The 22213-nt window shown below is 34.4% G+C and overlaps 2 protein-coding genes across 10 annotated transcripts; one reads left to right on the forward strand and one right to left on the reverse strand.

The window, feature by feature from the left end:
* Window positions 1-1582: 1582 nt before the first annotated feature.
* Window positions 1583-6564, reverse strand: LOC117982188 (antichymotrypsin-2-like). Of its 2 annotated transcripts, XM_034968507.2 has the most exons (9): window positions 6518-6564; window positions 5496-5590; window positions 5239-5382; window positions 4651-4854; window positions 3948-4046; window positions 3039-3179; window positions 2657-2866; window positions 2249-2393; window positions 1583-1734 (listed from the first exon to the last, which is right to left on the reverse strand). In XM_034968507.2, exons 1-9 carry the CDS (start codon window positions 6540-6542, stop codon window positions 1607-1609), a joined length of 1191 nt encoding a protein of 396 aa, XP_034824398.1. In that variant the 5' UTR covers window positions 6543-6564; the 3' UTR covers window positions 1583-1606. The 2 variants fall into 2 exon arrangements, with proteins under 2 accessions (XP_034824398.1, XP_069354898.1); XM_069498797.1 differs by lacking the exon at window positions 4651-4854.
* Window positions 6565-6912: 348 nt separating this feature from the next.
* Window positions 6913-21840, forward strand: LOC117982185 (alaserpin-like). 8 transcript variants are annotated; one of them, XM_069498795.1, is made up of 10 exons: window positions 6913-7033; window positions 9712-9806; window positions 9882-10025; window positions 10494-10697; window positions 11257-11355; window positions 11821-11961; window positions 12983-13192; window positions 13338-13482; window positions 15349-15476; window positions 21613-21840. In XM_069498795.1, the coding sequence occupies exons 1-9, from the start codon at window positions 7009-7011 to the stop codon at window positions 15474-15476; spliced, it is 1191 nt and encodes a 396-aa protein (XP_069354896.1). In that variant the 5' UTR covers window positions 6913-7008; the 3' UTR covers window positions 21613-21840. The 8 variants fall into 8 exon arrangements, with proteins under 8 accessions (XP_069354896.1, XP_034824391.1, XP_034824392.1 ...); XM_034968500.2 differs by lacking the exon at window positions 15349-15476 and adding an exon at window positions 20370-20497; XM_034968501.2 differs by lacking the exon at window positions 21613-21840 and adding an exon at window positions 18788-18920.
* Window positions 21841-22213: the final 373 nt, after the last annotated feature.

Here is a 22213-nt window from a genome sequence, read left to right on the forward strand (position 1 = left end):
AAAAAAAAGTCTTTTTCAACCATAAAGCCAAATACTAATTTTCATAGATATAACTTGATGGCCCTTAGGATGCTAATCATATAGGATGTAAAGTGGTTCAAAATAAAACTATGTTAAATTGTGTGACAAAATATCTAAGTAATTTTCAAGATAAATTTTTCTGCAAATATTGCCCATAAATTCAACGAACAGTTCAAAGCAAAGGGGCGACGCGAGTGCTTTATGCTACGGTAAAGTAAAATGCATCCATTGCAGAAGCGCACGGAATACGTATCGTATACCTACACCGTTTACAGCTTTCAACGACACCACAGCAGCTGCTCGGTTAATACAGTCGTGGTTTACCCATTATTTTGTTGAAAGCTCGTTTAAATAGCTGCTAGAAATGTGTGCACTAGAAGTTTGGTTAGAACCTACCTACTTGTACTAGTACTATTATGTATATTATTCTGTCATCATCATCATCATCAACCAATAGACGTCCACTGCTGGACATAGGTTTCCTGTAGGGACTTCCACACGCCACGGTCTTGCGCCGCTTGGATCCAGCGGCTCTATATTATTCTGTGCTTGTACAAAATTAATCTAAAAAATGGAAAGAATTAGAGTTTTTGAGCAAACTCATCACCATCATCAACCTATCGCCACCTACTGAGCACGGGTCTCATTTCCTAAAAATAAATACCTACTAAGTAGGTAATATAAACTCCTAAAAATAAGTAAGCGTAGTGTAGTGCATCCTCCAACAAGATGGACCGACGATATAAAGACGTTAGTAGGAAGTGGCTGGATGAGGAAGGCTGAGGACCGGGTGTGGTGGTGCTCTTTGTGAAAGGCCTATAATCAGCAGTGGACGTCCGCAGGCTGAAATGATGATGATGACGATGATGGACTACTAAGTTATTTTATAGTACCTAATATCGACAAAAATCAATGAAATTGTTAAACAAAACTACCTATTCCGACTATTGGGAGATAAATAGGTACAGTACGCGAATAGTCAACCAAGTTTATGTGTACCTAGCACACTTCGAATAGTTGACTAATTATTTTTAGTGTAGTTATGTTAGTGTAATATTAAAAGCTTTATCAATTAAAATTCTAATATTGAATCTGTCGTTCCATATAGCCTTGTTATTCTTGAGAAAAACACTAATAATCTAGTAGTTGCCGTTATCAAGGCTAACAAAGGTCATAAATATAGTCTAAAATCTAACATATTGAAAATTTAAAGAGCTGATCTGAGTTCATGAGCAAGACGAAAATCATTAAAGTAATTATTTTTGATGCATAATTATTAGTATAAGATTTTATCTGTCCAAAATGTAAACATAAAATTATAAAATATGTTATCTCTCATTATTGTGTGGGTACGATTTGAAAGTTTTTTGTTGATATAAAAAAAATGATTATTACCTAATACCTACTGATAAGTTTGGAAGATATATAATAAAACACGTGTATTGAAGTAAAGATTTTTATTTCAATTTTAGGTAGGATCTCTGTTACCATGGTAATTATTATTCACTAACTTTACTTCAGTCCAGCACTTTATTGTATGATTTAGATACGCTTGTACTTGTACAATACTAAGTATTGTATTTTCCTAATTGTAGAAGGCTCCACTGAATAAGGTATTGTTTCCTTCGCGTAGAGAGAATATGAAAGGGTGGTCAGCGAAAAAGACGTATATACGAGGTGCATTTAATAACGAAACGTAAGACACTCCGAATTCTGAAAGGAAACAGAATATAACATTAATCGAAGAAAAGTAAAAATAAATTTATAGCTAATGGAAAATTCCGAAGAACGATATCATGTCAATGGTTATAAATCGTAAATATTTTAATTAGGAAAATATAATGAACTAAGAGCCAGCGTGCCAGACCTTCGTTATTTTATAAAAGCTGAAAGTTTCTCTGCGTATTGTCCCCAACACTGTTAGGTACGGTTGGTTGGATGTTTGTTTGGATCATGGTGCTTTTGGGAGATAACAGGTAATAAACGTGTAAAAAATCTTACGTCAGAGTATAGAGGACTAATATTTTTTTATATTTTCTTCGGAACAGTATTAGAAATCACGTCATAAATTGCCGACACTTAGTAACCCCCAACCCCCTGCCAGACACCTTTAACGATTAAAAGTTTAAGGGTGTCTGGCAGGGGGTTGCCACATAGATCATTATAAGTCATTATTTGATGAAGTGTGCGTATCACTCGTAGCAACAACCAATGTGCACGTTCTTACCGTTTGCAGCACCAGCCTCAGCCCCTTCTTCATTAACTTCAATAAAAGCTTTCTGTTTAGCGGAGTCTATGTATAAATCACCGGTGTTTTGTATGAGTTTGTTCAGCTTAGCTGAGTGTGGATTAAATATCTTCGTAACTTTCATCTACAGGACAAAAGGTTGTGTTTTCTTTATCAAGAAATTAATACTAATTCTAAACAACACTCAAATATAAATTAACTAGTCAATCTAATCTAAAAATATTATATTTTAAATAATAAAATATTATTATTCAGCTCAAACCATAGTGGTCTAGAAACAGATTGCATTGTTTGTAGGTTTTCGGTATAACGCGGGGTCTACGTAGTAAGAATTTTCAAATTTAGCAAATGTACCTTGCTTAAGTTTTACATAAGCTACTAACTTACTTTAATTAAAACATCTTTAAGGTCGGTGGTCGTTTCAATCTTAAATTTCGGTAGAGACAGCTCAACTTCATGTTCGGTCATATTTTTAAGAGCGTTCTCTAGAACGTTCGGGTCTTTAAGAATTTCTTTGACTTCATTAATGCCCTCGATGTCCAGTGGAAGAACAACTACAAGAGATGATTCATCGCCTTGGTAAGGTATTTCGATTATCTGAAATTAGTTAAGGTATTTAATCTACGCATACCACCCACTTCTCACTAATTGCTATAAGCTCGAAATTTCGTCAATAACAAATTAAATTATATAATATATTATAATATAATAGGAATACTAATTTTAAAATAATTATCTTCTTCTAACTGCATACTACAAAATAACTTACTTTAGATTTCAATTCTTGGCTTTCTCCGTACATGTAGTCTCCATTTCTGTGCATCATTTGAACTTTGGTCGTTACGTTCATCCTTTTGTAGAACACTCGTTCAAAAGTTTTATCTTCATCAAATTTCTTTTTCCAAGTACCCTTTAAAATAATGAACAAAAGTTGAAAAAGCTTCAAAGGTTTTTAAGAAGCTATGCAGACGTTATCACGTGATTGAGATATAACTACTGTTGCAATCAACATTTACAGGCGGGCTATAATATATAGGTACTTAAGGGTGAGATGGACGATGTTTTAACAACGTTTGCTATTACGTTACTATTCTGAAAACTAAACAATATTTTTGAAATTATTATTTACTTTTTGCAAACTTGTGGTTTTTACGTGGTTTATTTACGCTCGAACATATACCTCTAAATCGAAGCGCTCGAAGTTGCTTCCAAATTTGGTCTAAATCCATACTATAATAATAAGATAAAAATGCGAAAGTGTGTCTGTCTGTCTGTCCCTCTGTCTGTCTGTCTGTCTGTCTGCTAGCTTTTTAACCGATTTCGATGAAAATTGGTACAGATATAGCTTGCACCCCGGGGAAGGACATAAGCTTTAAGCATAAGATCCCGGAAAATCAAAGAGTTTCCACGGAATTCAAAAACCCAAATATACGCGGACGAAGTCGCTGGTATCATCTAGTCTAAAATAAAGATGTTTCAACTTTCAAAATAAATTTCATTTTACTTTACTTATTTATTGTTGTCAAGGACAGTTAATGGAGATATATTATATAAATCAATATCTGAGTTTCAAATTTAGAACAACAAAATATATTAGAATAATCTACCTATGTATAAAACAATCAGCGAAATACATTTGTGTAAAGAAGCGTGTGAGAAGTAACCTTAAATTGCAAACCTTGAAGTAAATGGCGTTGACTAAAAGTGCTCTGATATCTGCAGTAAGAGAGGCAGGATCAACTAAATCCTTAATACGACTGTTGGTTTGCTCTTCCACCTGAAATGGTAAATAAAAATGGTAAGCATTACCATGGCAATTCTGTTTTTACCCTGACTACTCGTGAAATTGATACTTACATTTCAGGTAAACTGAAATTATTTAATTGTAGTGTATGATCCATAAAAAAACCAGCTAAGTGCGATCATAAAAAAACCAGCTAAGTGCGAGTCAGACTCGTGCACCGAGGGTTTCGTACTACAGTTATTTTATCGGCATTTTGCACGATAGTTCAAAAACTATGATGCATAACAATAAATAAAAATCTGTTTAAGAATTTACAGAAAAAGCCCTTTCATAATGATACCCCTCTTAGTTATTAATCTTACTTTGAAAGTTAAAAATACTAATTAAGTATTTGTCCATGAGCAAATTTTTTTTGTGATGTAACTACAAATTCACGGTTTTCGGATTTTTCTCCTTATGTGTGCTATAATAACCTACATGTGCTACCTGCCAAATTTCATGATTCTAGGTCAACGGGAATTATCCTATAGGTTTTTGACAGACACGATAGGCATACAGAAAAAGTACAGTAAGTGTTATTAAAATATGTCTTTGTACAAAAATTTTAGAGATTAGTTTTGGAAAGTAAACATATTACCCATGTGTTCATTTTATTTGCAGCATTTTGACTATCCCCGAAATTCAAGCTTTGAACTTCGGATCCGAAGGTTTGTAGTGTGTCGGCAGCAAATTGATGGTTCAGCTCATAGTTATCAGCAACGTATATTTTGCTTGCTGTTTTCAATGTTACTCCTTTTACATCTCGCACTTTAGTGTTGATACGGGAAAATACTTCTTTTGTCTAAGAATAATGAATAAATGTTTTTTGAAAAGTTCGAACTTTCTTTATTAACATAAGTACATACTTAAATGATATTGCTGGCAAACAATATTTATCTATAAAATAAAAAGCTTAAAACGTTGATACTATTTCGCATAGCCATCTTTAAATAAAGCTGACTAACTGACTGAGTGACTGATCTATCAACGCACAGCTCAAACTACTGGACGGATCGGGCTCAAATTTGGATTACAGATTGCTATTATGACGTAGACATCCGCTTAAAAGGATTTTTAAAAATGTAACCCCGAAGGGAGTAAAATAGGGGTTTGAAATTTGTATAGTCCAAGCGGACGAAGTCGCGAGCATAAGCCAGTAATAAATTAATAAGCTGATGATACTTACAGTGCTATCATCAGGCATCCCTATGGTGTCCAGCAGTTCATCGTGTGCCTCATCCACCGAGGCCAAGCTCAGCTGAGCGAGGGGCGTCAACACCGAGTATGCAGATAAAACGAAACTCTTCTCTGGGTTAGTATTTGCTACTTCCTGCCATATTTAAATCATTTTTCGTAAAAACAAATCAAGTTGAGTAAAATCAAAATACAGAACTACTCTGTAAAAAGCGTTAAACAAATAAAACAACAATTACTTAGACTTACAGAAAACATTCTTGTTGAGAATTTATTATTTCCTTCGTAAAACAAGTTTTCGAGCTGATTTTCATCGCCCGACGCCATCGTGGCAAGCGCCAAAACTGTTGGAAAAAGTTCATTTTATTGATATGCTAAAAAACAAGTGCAATAACCGCAATAACATACTTTTCTAATATTGAATAACTAGCTGATGCCCGTGACTTCATCCGCGTGGATTTAGGTTTTCAAAAATCCCGTTGGAACTCTTTAATTTTCCGGGATACAAGTAGCCTATGTCACTCTCCAGGTTAACTCCATGCCAAAAATCACGTCGATCCGTTGCTCCGTTGCGACGTGATTGAAGGACAAAACAATATACCAACAAACAAACACACTTTCGCATTTTTAATGTGGGTAGTGATTTTGTTTTATTTTATTAGAGGTGTTCTGGAGTTGAGACCGCGTGCCAGTAAGCGCAGTATGGGCTCCGGCAATGTAGCGTGAAGTGGGTGGATTCTTCATCCATCCAGGTTTACTAGGTCTACATTTTTTTTCGGAAAAAACGACCCGGGTTTGGGTTCTTGCGAAAAACTCGATTCCATGCGGACAAAATCGCGGGTAAAAGTCATTCATATTCTTATCATTAGAACCTATTACCTACCTACTTATAAATTGGAGTATCGCACGTGGAAATTTACAGTCCGCCCTTCTCACTCTGATGATAATACGGCGTGACCATTGCAAAGTTGCAAACCATTGCACATCTGTTGAATGAAGTGGAGCTGATCCGAAGGATCTTTCCCAGATTACAGCTCAATGGTTTTATTTATTTTAGCACAACGGCAATGATGGCGCAAACCATGTGCTGCGCTTTTTAAAGTTTCTATTGTGTTTTGTTTTCTTGTATATGAATTTCAATCTTATGTCAAAGTAAATAAGCTGATTTTAAATACTGTTATCAAAAATATTCGGTGGCTCCACTTCACTCAATCTGCATGTGTCAGTCCTAAGGTAATAATATATTTTTAAGAATAAATAAAACAACTTACAATAAGTGAAATAAAATAGCTTCATTTTGATAAACGACGCTGTCGGGCAGCTATTCAATACTGAATCATCTAAATTGATAATTATTTCTTATATTATACATATTGCGAAAAGTATTATTAATTAAGTAGCTGTACTAAAGTTCGTACTTTTGACTGAACTGAAAACGATTTCGCTAATATTACTTGAAGTACGAGGATGGTTCTTACGGAGAGAAAATTTTTAAAAATTTGAATCGACTGTTAGGCGGAACGAAGTTCGCCAGGGCAGCTATAGTTTAATATATTTTCAGGTTTCTTCTTAATTGGGAATATACAATTACCTATTTTATCTGTTTCTAGTAATTTTGCTCCTAGTAACATACCTATTAACATCATTGCCGGCGAGCCTAGCACTACAAATAATGTTTGCTATGGTAACAAAACATAAAAAGATACGTCTGACTGCATACCGGTTAGTTTAGTTGTGAACCTCGCTCGCATCGTCCGACAAAATGAAGCCATTATTTCTTATATGCTGTAAGTGATTTTTTTATTTAAATTACATTTTTGTTTCGTTTTCCGTGGAGACCCTGAGCTCTGGGGCCATGGTGTCTTAGTACTAAAAAAAATTACAAGATATTTCACCACAGTTAATAGCGGTTAATAGTGACAGAAGGATTGGCTCATTTTTTGCGCAAAGGATCAGCCTGGCGGTCCAGCACGGGAATGCAACCAATATTTTAGGCACCATTCAAAATAGGCATCTGTATGTACTAAGTTTAAAAGTTGGATGAAAACTTGGATTGCATAAGGTCGGAAAAGATATATTATTATTAAGTATACCTTTGTTCACTTAATTTCATTTAAGTTAAGAACCTATAACAAGTATTAAGTACAAGGAAAACAGGCTCTGTTAAAATATATTGGACATTTTGGCCACAGATACTTACTTCAAAATTACGCCAATAAAAAATATAAAAAATATTCAATTAAACTTTTACAAGTATTTTTGAATCGTCAGATGCATCTAGCACTGGTTCGAAATGCCTTTCCTACCGAGAAGAACCAGCAAGAAACTCGGCGGTTGCTCTTTTCAAAGATTTGATATACAATAGCGGAAGTTTGCGTATACGCAATTAGTTGTCGTGGCCTTTCCTATAAAGGAAGAAACGAAATTTTGAGTTTTCCAACCAATCGCGTGCAATTCCAAGCAAAGATATCCTTAACCTAACACCTTACAATGGTACAACTACAACTAATAACATTGATAAATTACCCACTGCGCAAGTTCGAGGTCATAGATATTTTTATTTGACTGTGACAGCATGTCTAAGTTTGTTGTGTCATGATCTTCGTTCCGTGTCCATAGTAATTTATGCGATAACTTTGTTCTTTGTTGAACATAACAATTAGTAGGTAGTTCATTCTGAATACGAGGCGTATAACCGTGGCTATATCTACGCAGACCGCTATGGTGCAACTTCAGATTGGACTACATGTTTTGCGATCACTGTTTAATATTCAAATTGAAGCTGAACTCAGAACTCTAAATTTGGGACTGTGGGATCGACACCTTAACACATAGGATTAGTATAATTTTTTATAGGTAAATAATACTAGATGATGCCCGCGACTTAATCCGCGCAGAATTTGTCTTTTTTTTAAACCCCAAGAGAACTCTTTGGCTGTCCGGGATAAAAGTAACCTATCCCCGGCATGCAAGCTATCTCTGTACCTTTCGTCAAATCGGATGGGCCGTAAAAAGTTAGCAGACAGACAGACACACTTTCGAATTATAATTTTAATGTGATTGCAGTGGGTTCCTAAGTATAGTTAGACACTACTCAGTACACTTAGTAGGTATAAGATTTTACGTCTCACCAAACGTTGTTAGAATTCGAGATTCGGAACACAATAACGTCAAAGTAAAATGGACCTAAAGTGCCTTGAATTCAAGTCAAATATTCAATGCTATTGATTTTAATTTTGCAACGTTTCCGCTTGGAGAGCTGGCTGTAGATGTGTAGACAAACTTGAGCTTTAAAACAATATTGTTAAGATCCAGTTTACTATAACGCGGAAGTGTTTCAACGTTGGTGAGACATAAAATCTCGTACTAAGCGTACAGATTTGTTATTGTCTCGCTATAAACCAGTTGTGAGCTAAAGGATGATAAAAAATCAGTAGGTAGGTGTGCTGTAACTTGTATCACGATCATCTCGGCCCTGACCCCGACCACCGCATGCTGATAGGTTCGTTATCTTTCGAATGACTTTTTTTTATTACCAAATCAATTAGAGCAATTTAGACAATTCAGATAACAGGCATTTATTTCAGTAGCAATTATTTCAAAAATCAATACTTTTAACTATACACACATGTACCTAAATTATGAAGCTTTTAAAACTAGGTACATCCTTGAAGTTTAAAAATAAAATTGTTTTCCTTGAACTTAATAGGTAGGTATACCTACTTACCTTTAAACTTAAGACTTAAGGAAAACAATACCGATACCTACACTTGTTGTTACGTAATCTTTATTTTAACCTTTCATACTTATCGCCTGTATCTACTTATAAAAACATCAACAGAGTTACACATAATTCAGCAAAATCTTTAACGACAATAATTATTTATTATTACAAAACTGTTTCTGTGTAATTCCTTTGTTCTTTGATATTATTTTGTTTGTCAACAACAGAAAGGAAAGAATATTTAAGACCTTTACCAGACATACCTATACGTATACAATACTTTTGCTCTGCTTTTATAGGGTTCCGTACCTCAAAACGATAAACGGAACCCTTATAGGATCACTTTGGTGTCTGTCTGTCTGTCAAGAAACCTATAGGGTACTTCCCGTTGATCTAGAATCATTCATGAAATTTGGTATGTAGGCAGATTTTATAGCACTCGTAAGGAGAAACTTCCGAAAACCATAAATTTGTGGGTACATTACAAAAAAAATGTGATCAGGAACAATTAATTAGTATTTTAAACTTTCAAAGTACGATAATAAACCAAGTGGGGTATCATATGAAAAGGCTTTACCTGTACATTCTAAAACAAATTTTATCGTGCAAAATGTCGAAGAAATATGACTGCAGTACGGAACCCTCGGTGCGCGAGTCTGCCTCGCACCTGGCCGGTTTTTTAACAAATAAATGACCTGGAAAAGAATAACCACTAAGCATACTTAATTTAAACTCTTACAGTTTTGTCTCTCGCTATCATGGCGGCAGCAGACCAAAAAAGAACTGAAAACTTACTACACGATGGGAACAACAAATTTACAGCAAACATGTTTTCCGTAAGTTAGACTTGTACGAAAAGATTTACTTACTAACTTGTTCTGATATATACAAATCTTACACGAAATTTACAGGAAGTGGCAAAAACAAACCTTGTGAAAAGTTTTGTTATATCAGGATTCTCGGTATTGACGCCTCTCGCGCAACTCGGTCTGGCATCTGTAGGTGAACCCCACGATGAACTGTTAAATGCGATTGGAATGCCCGATGATAATTCTGTAAGTTCTTTTTGATATTTCTGCATTTTAATACACTGGACAGCAAATAAACCTTGGAACTCTGATCCGATTTTCTCATAAAGTATGAAATTTACAACTATCAAAATTATACTGGTAAAAATACGTTTCAAGGTGAATAAAATGAATGGAAATTCATTGGGATTAATCAATCTATTAAATGTATATTAAGGATTGTACAAAGAAGAGTTAATCGTAAGTAATCATGAAATGAAAAAACAATTTAAAACCAGATACAAAGAAAAAATTAAAAAGTTTTTAATCTGTGTTGATCATTGAACAATGATCTAAATCTTGCAAACGTTATTTATCTTGAAAAATTATAGTTTTTGTTTTATTCCAGACCCTTTTATTTGTTTTCAGCCGTTATTGCTGTAACAATACTCATTAGTTAATGTTGCAATAATATAATCACACTATTTCAGATAAGTAATATATTATATTTTACAGACGAAAGAAGTTTTTTCCTGGGCCAATACAAGAGTCCGAGGCGTAAAAGGAGTAACACTGAAGACTGCTAGTAAAATTTACGTTGCCAAGAATTATGAATTAAACCCAGAGTTTGCCGCTGTTACAAAGGATACCTTTGGTTCTGAACTACAAAATATTGACTTCGTGCAGAAACAGAGCGCTGCAAATGAAGTCAATGCTTGGGTAACTATAAATAATTAGGTTCTACATATCTAATGAGGAGATCCGTAGGAGAACTAAAGTAACCGACATAGCTCAACGGGTTGCGAAGCTGAAGTGGCAATGGGCAGGGCACATAGTTCGTACAACCGATAGACGTTGGGGTCCCAAGGTGCTAGAATGGCGACCTCGCACCGGAAGACGCAGTGTTGGAAGACCCCCCACTAGGTGGACGGACGACATCAGACGAGTCGCAGGGAGCCGCTGGATCCAGCCGGCGCAAGACCGTGGCGTGTGGAAGTCCCTACAAGAGACCTATGTCCAGCAGTGGACGTCTATTGGTTGATGATGATGATGATGATGATGACATATCGCAGAGCTAATTGCTATCAGGCGAGATGGGTTCTATTGAAAAGGACGTCCCCAAAGGTCCCCAATTGAAAAGAACTGGGTTGACATTGGTGTCAGAACAATCTACCATAAAAATTGTAGTAGCGTATACCTAGATAATATAATATTTAAATATTGGTTACTTTGAAAAGTATAATAAAATAAAAACTAAATTACTCAATGTTTTTTTTAGGTGGAAGAACAAACCAATAACCGCATTAAAGATTTAGTTGACCCTGATAACTTAGATCAGGATACCAGAGCCCTCTTAGTCAACGCAATTTATTTCAAGGTATGTGAAATTATTATTATTACTCACTTGATGATGTCCACGACTTTGTCTGCGTGGATTTAGTCTTTTAAAATCCCTTAAGAACTCTTTAATTTTACGAAATGAAAAGTAGGCTACATCCGTCTCCAAGATGCAAGCTATCTCTGTATGAAACGTCAAAATCGGTGGAACAAATGGACTGTAAAAAGGTTACAGACAAACAGAAATTTTACTAATATAAATAAAGTACCAGGAGTAGTGTGTACATTATTATTATCATTTACTGGATAATGCTCGCGACTCGTCCACGCAGATTTAGTTTTTTTAATCCTGTGTGAACTCTTTGGTTTTCCGAGTTAAAAAGTAGCCCATGCCCGTATCTAGAATCAAACGATCACTGTACCAAATTTCGTCAAAGACAGTTACGTGGATAGGCAATTAAATACTATGACATTTGAAAACAATTATTTACTTGCTGCATTTCAGGGTTCGTGGGCGGCTCAATTCGACAAAAGTCTCACCCGTGAGAAGGATTTCTTTGTCACCTTAAAACATACGACAAAAGTTGATATGATGTACCGAAAAGGGGACTACAGATATACAGATAGCGCTGCCTTGAAATCTCAGGTACGTTTCACATATATTTCAGGTACTTTATTACGACCATGAAATTATATTAGAACATAAATATATTAGAACTGTGTATAATTAACCTAGTCGTGCTAGTCAGCCTAGGAGGTTCTGGGGATATCGATAAAATGAATACAAACTTTTTTGTATTGGATTTAATTAATTAGCTTTATTTATGTTTAAAGTAGTTTTTCGGTAAGTCCTTAATTAATAATTAAGGAATAATTAATAATTAATTGATAATTTATTATTTAAGGTGGTAATCAAGGAGAAAATATTAACAAAAAACATAACACGTACCTACCTTTTTTTTCTTTCCATCCCTCCTATCACTCCTTACTTATATAAATGACATTTGATATGTTCATTAGTAGGCTCTCCTAAAATTATTAAAAATCTGACAAGAATTTGACTAGATAAAAATATGAAAGAATACTTGCTAGTTAATATTTATTTCATTACTGTCGTTACATTTTAAGGGTTCCGTACCTCAAAAGGAAAAATGAACTCTTATAGGATCACTTCGTTGTCTGTATGTATGTCTGTCTGTCAAGAAACCTAGAGGGTACTTCCCGTTGACCTAGAATTTTGAAATTTGGCAGGTAGGTAGGTCTTATAGCACCAGTAAAGGAAAAAATCCAAAAACCGTGAATTTGTGGTTACATCACAAAAAAATTAAAATGTGTTTATGGACAAGTATTACTACTTTCAAGTTTTAAAGTATTATTATACCAAGTGACCACCATATCATATGAAAGGGCTTTCTTTACTTATACATTCTAAAACAGATTTTTTAATTATTTTTATGTATAATATTTTTCATTCCATTAAATAAACTTAATTCTAAATTAAAAGTACTTAAAAAATATTAAATATTATCAAACATAATATTATTATTATTTATGTATAATAGTTTTTTATTCATCGTGCGAAATGTCGAAAAAATGCGACTGTAGTACGGAACCCTGACCCTGACTGGCACTTGGCCGGTTTTTTAATTGTTTAATTTAATCCTCAGGTTATAGAAATCCCCTACCAAGGTGGTGAAACTTCGCTAGTTATAGTGTTACCTCATGAAATTGAGGGCATTACAGAAGTAGAAGAAATACTTAAGGATCTATCAGTTTTAGATAAAACTCTCAGCGAAATGTATGAAACAGAAGTTGACCTATATCTTCCTAAGTTTAAGATTGAGACCACTACTGATCTGAAAGATGTTCTCGAAAAGGTAAATAAATGCTTATTAAAATTACTTGAAAATCTAATTAAATTCGTTTTAGACAGCTATTATATGTACACATTACATGTATTACAGTACAACTAAAAGTAAAAATTATTTATTATAAATAAATAAATACTTTATTTTTCTTCAGATGAATGTCAAGAAAGTGTTCAGCGAGGTTGAATCTAGATTGGACAATCTTTTAAGTGTTAAACAAAATTTGTACGTAAGCTCAGCTACACAAAAAGCATTCATTGAAGTTAATGAAGAAGGTGCTGAAGCCGCAGCTGCAAATGGTACGTACATACTTATCACACATAATCTTAAATTGTTCATTTGAGAAGTTGGTATTTGAATATTGACCATGAAGCTATCGAAATTATTTTTAAACTCGTCGTTTATTAGTTTATTACAACAAGCATAAAAAGAAAAGTTTTGGATAAAATGGATCTTAAAACGTAATTATTTCGTGTTTAGTTAAAATTACCTATATGATATTACTTAACTGTATGATATTATGCGTTCACGCATCTGTCATACGATTGAGTTAAAATGTTGTACAATAATTGTCGGCACATGCCTAAATGTTTCTGATAATACCATCAACGAACGTAATAGGTGGAGCGCGAGACCTATTGCAATTTGCAACGCATGCCGGCATGGCAGCATACCGGGCATATGCTAATAAATAATATACTCTCTGAATAGTCTATATATCTCAATGTCAAGTGGGCCATTTTTTTCTATATTGGGCTTTTTATCATTCAATATAATAATAATTTGACAGGCTACAAGTATTATGCGTAGCATGTACGGGTTTATAATTTTTTCATTAATCGAATAATCGAAATATATGTATAATATTATCAACTCGCATGATTATCCTTAATATCATTGAAGTATTACCTTTTTCATTGCAGTATTTGCCAATAGAATCGTTGGCGGTCAGCTGTATAATAATAATTTTAACGCGAATCATGCTTTTATTTTCTTCATTTTGGAAAGAGATGTTGTCATATTTAATGGACTATACTATTCTTAGGTATTTATCAACGCGTTTCAATTTATATTTTTAGTACTTATATATTGCTGACGTAATATTATATTTTGTATTTCAATGTATGATTATGTATTATAATATATTGTTCTTCATAGTATGCAACTTCTCTTACTAACATTACGGTGTAGGGCAAATGTCGAATCAAAAACAATTCTATCTTTGGAACATCTCTTCTTTCTATTTTGTTTCTCTTTCTTCTCTGTTAGAACTTCACTTTCTAGTTAACATTTTTAGGGTTCCGTACCTCAAAAGGAAAAACGGAACCCTTATAGGATTACTTTGTTGTCTGTCTGTCTTTCTGTCTGTCTGTCTGTCAAGAAACCTACAGGGTACTTCCCGTTGACCTAGAATCATGAGATTTGGCAGGTAGGTAGATCTTATAGCTGACATTTGAGGAAAAACCTGAAAACCCTGAATCTAGGGTTAGAAAACACAAGAAAATTAAATTGTGGTCATGAACTAATAATTAGTATTTTCCACTTTCAAAGTGAGTGACTATATCAAGTGGGGTATCATATGAAAGGTCTTTACCTGTGCATTCTAAAACAGATTCTTATTTACGACTATTGGTATGATAAAAAATACGACTGTAGTACCACAGCCTTACGGAACCCTCATTGCGCGAGCCTGACTCGCACTTGGCCGGTTTTTTTATTATTAGGTAAATATTGATCTTCAGATCTGTCAAACATGTTTACTCGTCAGCTAAAGTTTATCTGGCGATTGAAAAATCAGCCCTAAAAATAATTTAATTCATTTATTTATTTAAAATTTAAAATTCTATTGTCTAGGCGCACCTACCTATTATATGTATAATTATTTATATGAATTAATAAAACTCTGTGCACCTGATATCTTTGCCTTTATGTAGACTAGATGTTGTGTGTGGATTTTTCATTAAAACTGTACATTTTTCTTTGTCTTAAAGTTGCTATGTCTATCTCCACAATGCAAGCTATCTCATCAAAATTAGGTCACCTATTTGGCTATGATATATTAATAAATAGACAGATATACTTACCAAATAGTAGAGGGGGATTCCAACATCAATGAAATAGTCTTATGATTAGTGTGGATGACTCACACCTCGATGCCGTTTCAGTTTTCATAACAAGCTCCAGAAGCGTTTCCAGCCGCTTACAACGCATCAAATTTAGAGCAGACCGTCCATTCATATTCTATTTATACGAAGGAGAAAATATTTTGTTTAGTGGAGTCTTCAATTCTTAGGTATTTATGAAAAACCATAATCATCATACATTGCAATAAGTTCCTAGAAAAGTGAAATTAGAAGTTGTATGATAAAAGCTGAAAGTTTTTAAGATGCTATTGCTTTACTGGATACAGTTAACTAAACCTACCAGGTGGTAGCAGTCTGATTTTATTTTTGCATTGTGCATGACAGATGCCAGACACTTAGCATCAAGGCAACCCCCTGCCAGACACCCTTAAAGTTTAAAAGTTTAAGGGTGTCTGGCAGGGGGTTGCCACAACACTAACTGTCTGGCAATGTATGCCATGATTTTTAATACTATTCTGAAGAAAATATAAAAAACAGACTTTATTTATAGGTACTTTGACGTAAGATTTTTTACACCTGTATTACCTGCTATCTCCCAAAGCCACCATGATCCAATCAAACATCCAAACGTTCCTTCCTCGTCGTTTCTCCCTCGGAGACAATATGCAGAGAAACTTTCAGTTTTTATATTATAACGAAGATCTGGCACGCTCTGGCTCTATCTCTGTACCTACGTTTCAAAATCGGATAAGCGATTGGATCGTTAAAACAAAAAGTAACAGATCAGCAGACAGGCAGCAATTATATATTATTAGAAATTTTATTAGTTAAAGGTATAGGTACCTAAATGTTTTTCAATAAATGAAATTTAGGTAAGTACCTACCTAAATAAATACCTAAATAATATTTTTAATAAAACAATTCAAGATTAAGCTTTTATTATGAACCACTTTCCCACATTTAAAAATTATCCAGTCCATCTATGTAAATAACTAACCCTAGGTTCAGCAATTGCCTTTAGGTACTGTAAAAATCTTCATTAATACAAGTATTTACTTCATTAAGATATGATTCCGAACCACGCTGCACGCAGCAGTGCTGCTGCAACAGTGCTGTCACCAGCTGTCACAGCGCTGTCGCGGCACTACTGGTCCCCATATAATCTCTATAAGCTTATATGACATTACATTCCGAGCTAGGCAGCAATGTTCCGCTAAATTTCTGCCGCGACATTGCTGCCTAGCTCGGAATGTAATGTCATATAAGCTTATAGAGATTGTATGGGGACCAGTAGTGCCGCGACAGCGCTGTGACAGCTGGTGACAGCACTGTTGCGGCAGCACTGCTGCGTGCAGCGTGGTTCGGAATCATACCTTTATGCTGCATGTTACTAATCAACATCTTCATATGATGTGCTGTGCATGCAGTAATATCTCGTGCTTTAGTAAAAGTAGCATACAAGAACAGATAGACACACACATACACCCATACAGCCATCGACAATGACGCCTGCAAAATCATATAAATTCGATACACCTAGCTAAGCTGATTCCTAGCTCCATCCACCTAGAATATTATTCACCATCACCATCATGATCAACCCATCGGCGGCTCACTACAGAGTTGTACTAGTCTACCACACTGACCAAGTACGGATTGGCAGACTTCACGCACTTTCCTCACGATGTTTTCCTTCACCGCTTCAAACGCTCATAACTTCGAAAAGATTGAGGTGCGTGCCCGAAATCAAACCCCTGGCCTCAAAATAGAAGGCGGACGTCTTAACCACAAGGCTATCACAGCTTCTTTCTAGTCTTTCTTTCTCCTTCAGCCTAGTATATTAGTATGTTTTATTAACAAAACTTTTCTGTACAGTATTCAAACAAGGCAATATTTTCATGATTTACCTACTGCTAGAGTTACCATTTAAATAAATATAGATTCAGAGATCGAGACTTTCTTAATACATTAAACAATCTTAAACTCTAGTTCCTTTCTCTAACGAATCTTTTGTATCTACTTATTTCTTTTCTTTTTCAGAATTCGGTATTTTCGCCCTCAGCCTCGTTCCAACGTTTTATGCCAATAGGCCATTTTACTTTGTTTTGAAAACTAATTCTCAGCCTTTATTTAATGGTGTAATGTACGCTCAGTAACTGTAACTCACTTTACTGCAACAATAATTTCACTTATTTTGTTTGTACATAATATTATATACGTACAATATTTTATAATGTTATATCTTAATTTTATTTCTTGTTATTTCCTGTAATATGATATTCGCTGTTTTTTGTTTGTCACCCTCTAGGATTCTTCACCCCATATTATTTAGCTTTGTAGCCTTAAGAGTTGCTTATTTTTTTTTAATAAAGAAAATAAATTAGAGATTTATGTGATTTCGTTTAACCACAAAATTAAAAGCTGCAGAATAAAATTTGTGTCATACTTATTTGGTTTAGAGTATAAAATTAAGTATTATACTTATTTGGTTAAATGAGTCGACCGCAAATCATCAAAAACAATCATAATTTAGATACCGCTATAATTTAATAATCATAGAAGTAAAATGTTTTCAAAATATTCAAAAGTTTGGCAAATTGAAAGTCTACCCAACTATGAAATACTGCAGTTACGCGAGTGATATTCTCGAACATGCGATATTCTGTGTAACAACGCCGCTTTCCGCCGGCTGCGCTATGGGCAGTTACCTACTTAAATACAGGGTGTTATTAGAACGCTAGCAAAAACGAAAACGAGTGAAGTTACATCTGATTACTGATTAAAAAAAACAAAAAAATTATTAGTTCGCAATGTATTGAAAATAAAACATCTGACTGACGTTAGAGGTCAAAGAACGTGCCGCGGGGTCTATGCCGTATCGTAAGTGGGGCGGGGCATTGACAACAAACATTGCGAGTTTGAAAAACCCTAAATCACTAAAACTACAAGTATACGGCAAACGGTTATTAGTATTGGGCTGTGTTTAGGTAATATAATTATAGCACAAAATTTTCGCTAGTGCGTTAATTACATCCTGTATTCTGTGTTTAGAATAATACTCAGCAAAAACAGGATTTGAACTCAATGATTTTCCGATTTTTCCCTTTACTTGTGCCATCAAGACATCCTTTCTTACCAAATTTCAAAATTGTAGTTCAACGGAGAGTATTCTATAGGTTTTGATGATTGTCGTAAGTGGTTTTTTTTAAATACTTTGAAAGCCTAGTATAAAGTTTTATTGCCACAAAATATAGAAATATACATAGGCATAAAACCTAGAAGAAAAAGAATACTGTTAGGATGCAGAAGTGTAAAGATGTACCTAGGTGTAAGGATTAAAAAGCTGTAACTTTTGTTACGTTCGACTAGAAAATTGAATTTTTACAGCAATTTGAGGCTATACATAAATTTGAAAGCTATAAAAGTACCGTTTTTTCACTGAGTTTAATAAATTATCGTGACTTTAGTTTTGCACAAAATACTTATCAACTGCAACGAATCTACTGTTTTCTTTTTTCAGAGTTTGGTATCGTCCTTCAAAGCCTCCGCCTTGTCCCATCGTTCTATGCCAGTAGACCATTTTACTTTGTTCTGAAATTTAACTCTCTAACATTATTTAATGGTATCATGTACGGCCAGTAACGTGACTACCGTTACAATAAGTATTTTGCGTTTGTATACGTGAAATATTCCATGACGTTATCTTGTTTTTATTTCGTGTAAAATGTAATTATACTGAAATACAAAATTACAATATCGTATGTTAGTATAAGTCCCGCAAATTGCTAATACGCGTGGCCGCCATTTTAATGACGTCAGCACTAGACTGAAAGTTCGGGCTGATGGTATATTTTCACTTAAATATACGTCTAATGACGTCAAAATGACCTCATTTCGATCTAAATGAGACATGGTTCCAGCGCAATAGCAATTCGCGGGACTCTTACTGTTTTTATGTTAGTCTCCCTCTGTCTTTCTCTATTACTTAACATAAACATATTTTTGTAACCTTGTCTGTTGATTAGGAACAACAAAATGAATTGAGAACTTCATTCTTTTTGAATTTTTATAATTTCAAATAGATAAATAACATTATTTCAAAGATAATTTGCTACATGACTTAATAAATATTATCTATTCGAGGATAGAAATGGAAACTTGTATGCATCGGTGTGATATACATAATATCTATCTATGATATATCTATCTAGGTAAGTTTTTTAACGACTCTAGTGTAATTCTTTTTTTAATTAACTTTCCATCCACTTTACTTTGTTTTCAAACTGACTTATTGTCTTTATTTGATGGTACTGTGTGGTACTGTACTGGTAACTGTACTATTTTACGTTTGTTTATTTCAATAGGTAGAATATTATTTTATACCTTTCTTTTTTATTTTATCGTCTATCTAAATAAATAAAATTGAAGTGTCTGTCTGTAGTTTCAAAATAACTACCTCAAATTGAGCTCATATGGTTATATGAACTGTACCATTACTGAATCGTTCGTTTTTCACATGTTTTAAAATTTTTGTCTCTCTGTCTGTCTGTCTGTTTGAAGTTTGAACGTGCTTTTTTTCGGATCGGGTGAACCTATTTAACGCGATTTTCAGAAACAAGTAGAGGATTAATCAAGGTGTAACATAGGCTACTTTTTCAATCTACTTTCAAAAAGGAGGAGTTGTGTTTTTCTATCTATATATACCGAAATCTCCGAGATTTCTAATCCGATTTGAGTATTTTTTATTCGATAGAGAAACTTTGCGACATTTGACCATAAAAATTTGCATTCAAACTCCTCAATCCTAACGCTGTACAGGATCTGACCACAAAAATCTATCAAATTACCTTTAATCATTTGTTAATCTATCCGACCAGTCACCAAGAAATCTGTTTTCATTCAAGTATTTTTTCAAATATGAACTATTCATTTGTGACAGTGATTTTAAAATATTCGCCATTAGAAATTAATATAGCTTCATCGTTTATATTCAAGAATACTGTGTTTACAAACTTATTTTTTGTACTTATTTCATTATATTATGTACTTGCAATAGTCGACAAAAATATCTAGGTATGTAAAGATAAACTTCCATATTTCAGTATTTGGCGTATCTCTTTTGGCTGCGTACATTCCTGAACAACGTTTCGAGTTTAAAGCGGATCATTCATTCTTATTCTTTTTATTAGAGGACGCTAACATTTTATTTAACGGAGTCTACTATGCCTAGGTATTGTTAAATGACCTACTAAAACATACTTAAATGAGCTTTCTTTTATTCAGAAGACTTGAATTGCTGTACTAATTAATTAAACAAAATAATTAGTGCTATCCTAGCGAATAACTTATATATCATGGTGGTGAACTGGACAAAGTAGAAGGTATTTTTGCCCGACTATTTCGTATGGCGAGAACCTTGTGAGAGCTTGGACGGAGAACAAACCTAACTACGCGACAGGTGTGGATGGCAATCGGAGTGGGGACGTCCCGCACACCCACACAACCCCCGTACTAACCCGGTGCGAGATAGCGCGGGTGACGTGCGGGTGTGCGGGGCGTCCCCCCGCCTCACACCCCGAATGCCATCTGGACCTGTCACGTAATATAACTCGATCTGCCTCTTGAGGTTTACGCTCTGTGGTTTGTGGAGTCCACTAAATATAATAAGTACCTGCATATTTGTTTTTATGATTGTTTAGTGTATTATATTTCATTGTTTGCTTTTATATATATTTAATATTTATTTACATGGGTGAAAGATATAGGTAGATAGTATAGTATAATAGTATATAATAATATGACATGCTTTATACAAACATATACATGGTGTAACAAGAACGCTAGCAAAAACGAAGACAGCTACTGATGATTACTGATAAGGTACTACTTACTAAAAAAAAAAACGCGACAAGTAAATTTAAAAATCGTGTATTTTTAAAGTTTACAAGATAATACTTATAATAATTGTAAATAAATCTGACTGACGGTAGAGGTCAAAAAACGTTACGTAAATAGGTTGCGAAAATTCACTATGAGGTATTGAACCGAGTTTTGCACGCTATACATTGCGGGTTTGAAAAATACTAAACTACAAGGTAAGGCAAACGGTTATTGGCATTGGATTGTGTTTAGGTAGTATAATAGTTTTTAAGTTTTTGCTAGCGTTCTGGTTGCACTTTGTATAATATTATATCAGTACCTACAAAAATAGATTCCGATTCATTTATTTACATTTTATTACACCATGCATAGCTTTCAGCATAGCACATTTTCATTTCCAACTCTCCTTTAATTAATTTATGCGATGAAATGTACGGAAACTGTATATTGCCTCTCTTTTTTCAGAGTTTCAAATCGTCGCAGAGAGCCTACCCCCACCACCAGCACTGTTTTCCGCCGACAGACCATTTTACTTTGTTTTGAAAATTAACTCTTTACCCTTGTTCAGTGGTGTGATGTACGCTCAGTAATAAAAATGTATTTTAAGAGCAGCTATGTCCTACCTATCGAGCTATCTGCTTACGTAAATATCATGGATGTGTGAAATAAATTAAATTAAATAAGTTTGTTTAACTATTGTTGTTATTTTTCTAGTTCCTTTAACAGGAGCAGAGTGTACAAGATTTATGTTATAAAATCCTTTTTTTAAATTGACGCTATTGAATTGATTGGAATTCCTATTGATTCTTCAAAATAATAATATAAGCTCTATCTGTAAAATAGAGAGTTTTCGCCTCACTGATCGGTCTCAAAATCACACCTGTGTAACTACCACTTACGACCATCCAGAAGCCACTAGATGAGACCGCAGTCAAGAGCTAACTCGTCATCTAATTAAAAAAATTACAGTTTTGCGCCGCCTGAATCCAGCGGCTCCCTGCGACTGATGACGTCCGTTCACCTAGTGAGGGGTCTTCCAACGCTGCCCCTTCCGGTGCAAGGTCGC

Source organism: Maniola hyperantus, chromosome 5 (genome assembly GCF_902806685.2).
Source record: "Maniola hyperantus chromosome 5, iAphHyp1.2, whole genome shotgun sequence".
Lineage (NCBI taxonomy): Eukaryota > Metazoa > Arthropoda > Insecta > Lepidoptera > Nymphalidae > Maniola > Maniola hyperantus.

Bases quoted from the DNA above. Each gene is read 5' to 3' on its own strand.
- LOC117982188 (XM_034968507.2), bottom strand. From the start codon at position 6,542: ATGAAGCTATTTTATTTCACTTATT. The intron at 5,591-6,517 runs GTAAGTTGTTTT...TTTTTCCAACAG, and splicing joins GCTATTTTATTTCACTTATT to TTTTGGCGCTTGCCACGATG. The intron at 4,855-5,238 runs GTAAGTATCATC...CATTATTCTTAG, and splicing joins GGATGCCTGATGATAGCACT to ACAAAAGAAGTATTTTCCCG.
- LOC117982185 (XM_069498795.1), top strand. From the start codon at position 7,009: ATGAAGCCATTATTTCTTATATGCT. The intron at 11,356-11,820 runs GTATGTGAAATT...GCTGCATTTCAG, and splicing joins TCAACGCAATTTATTTCAAG to GGTTCGTGGGCGGCTCAATT. The intron at 13,193-13,337 runs GTAAATAAATGC...ATTTTTCTTCAG, and splicing joins TGAAAGATGTTCTCGAAAAG to ATGAATGTCAAGAAAGTGTT.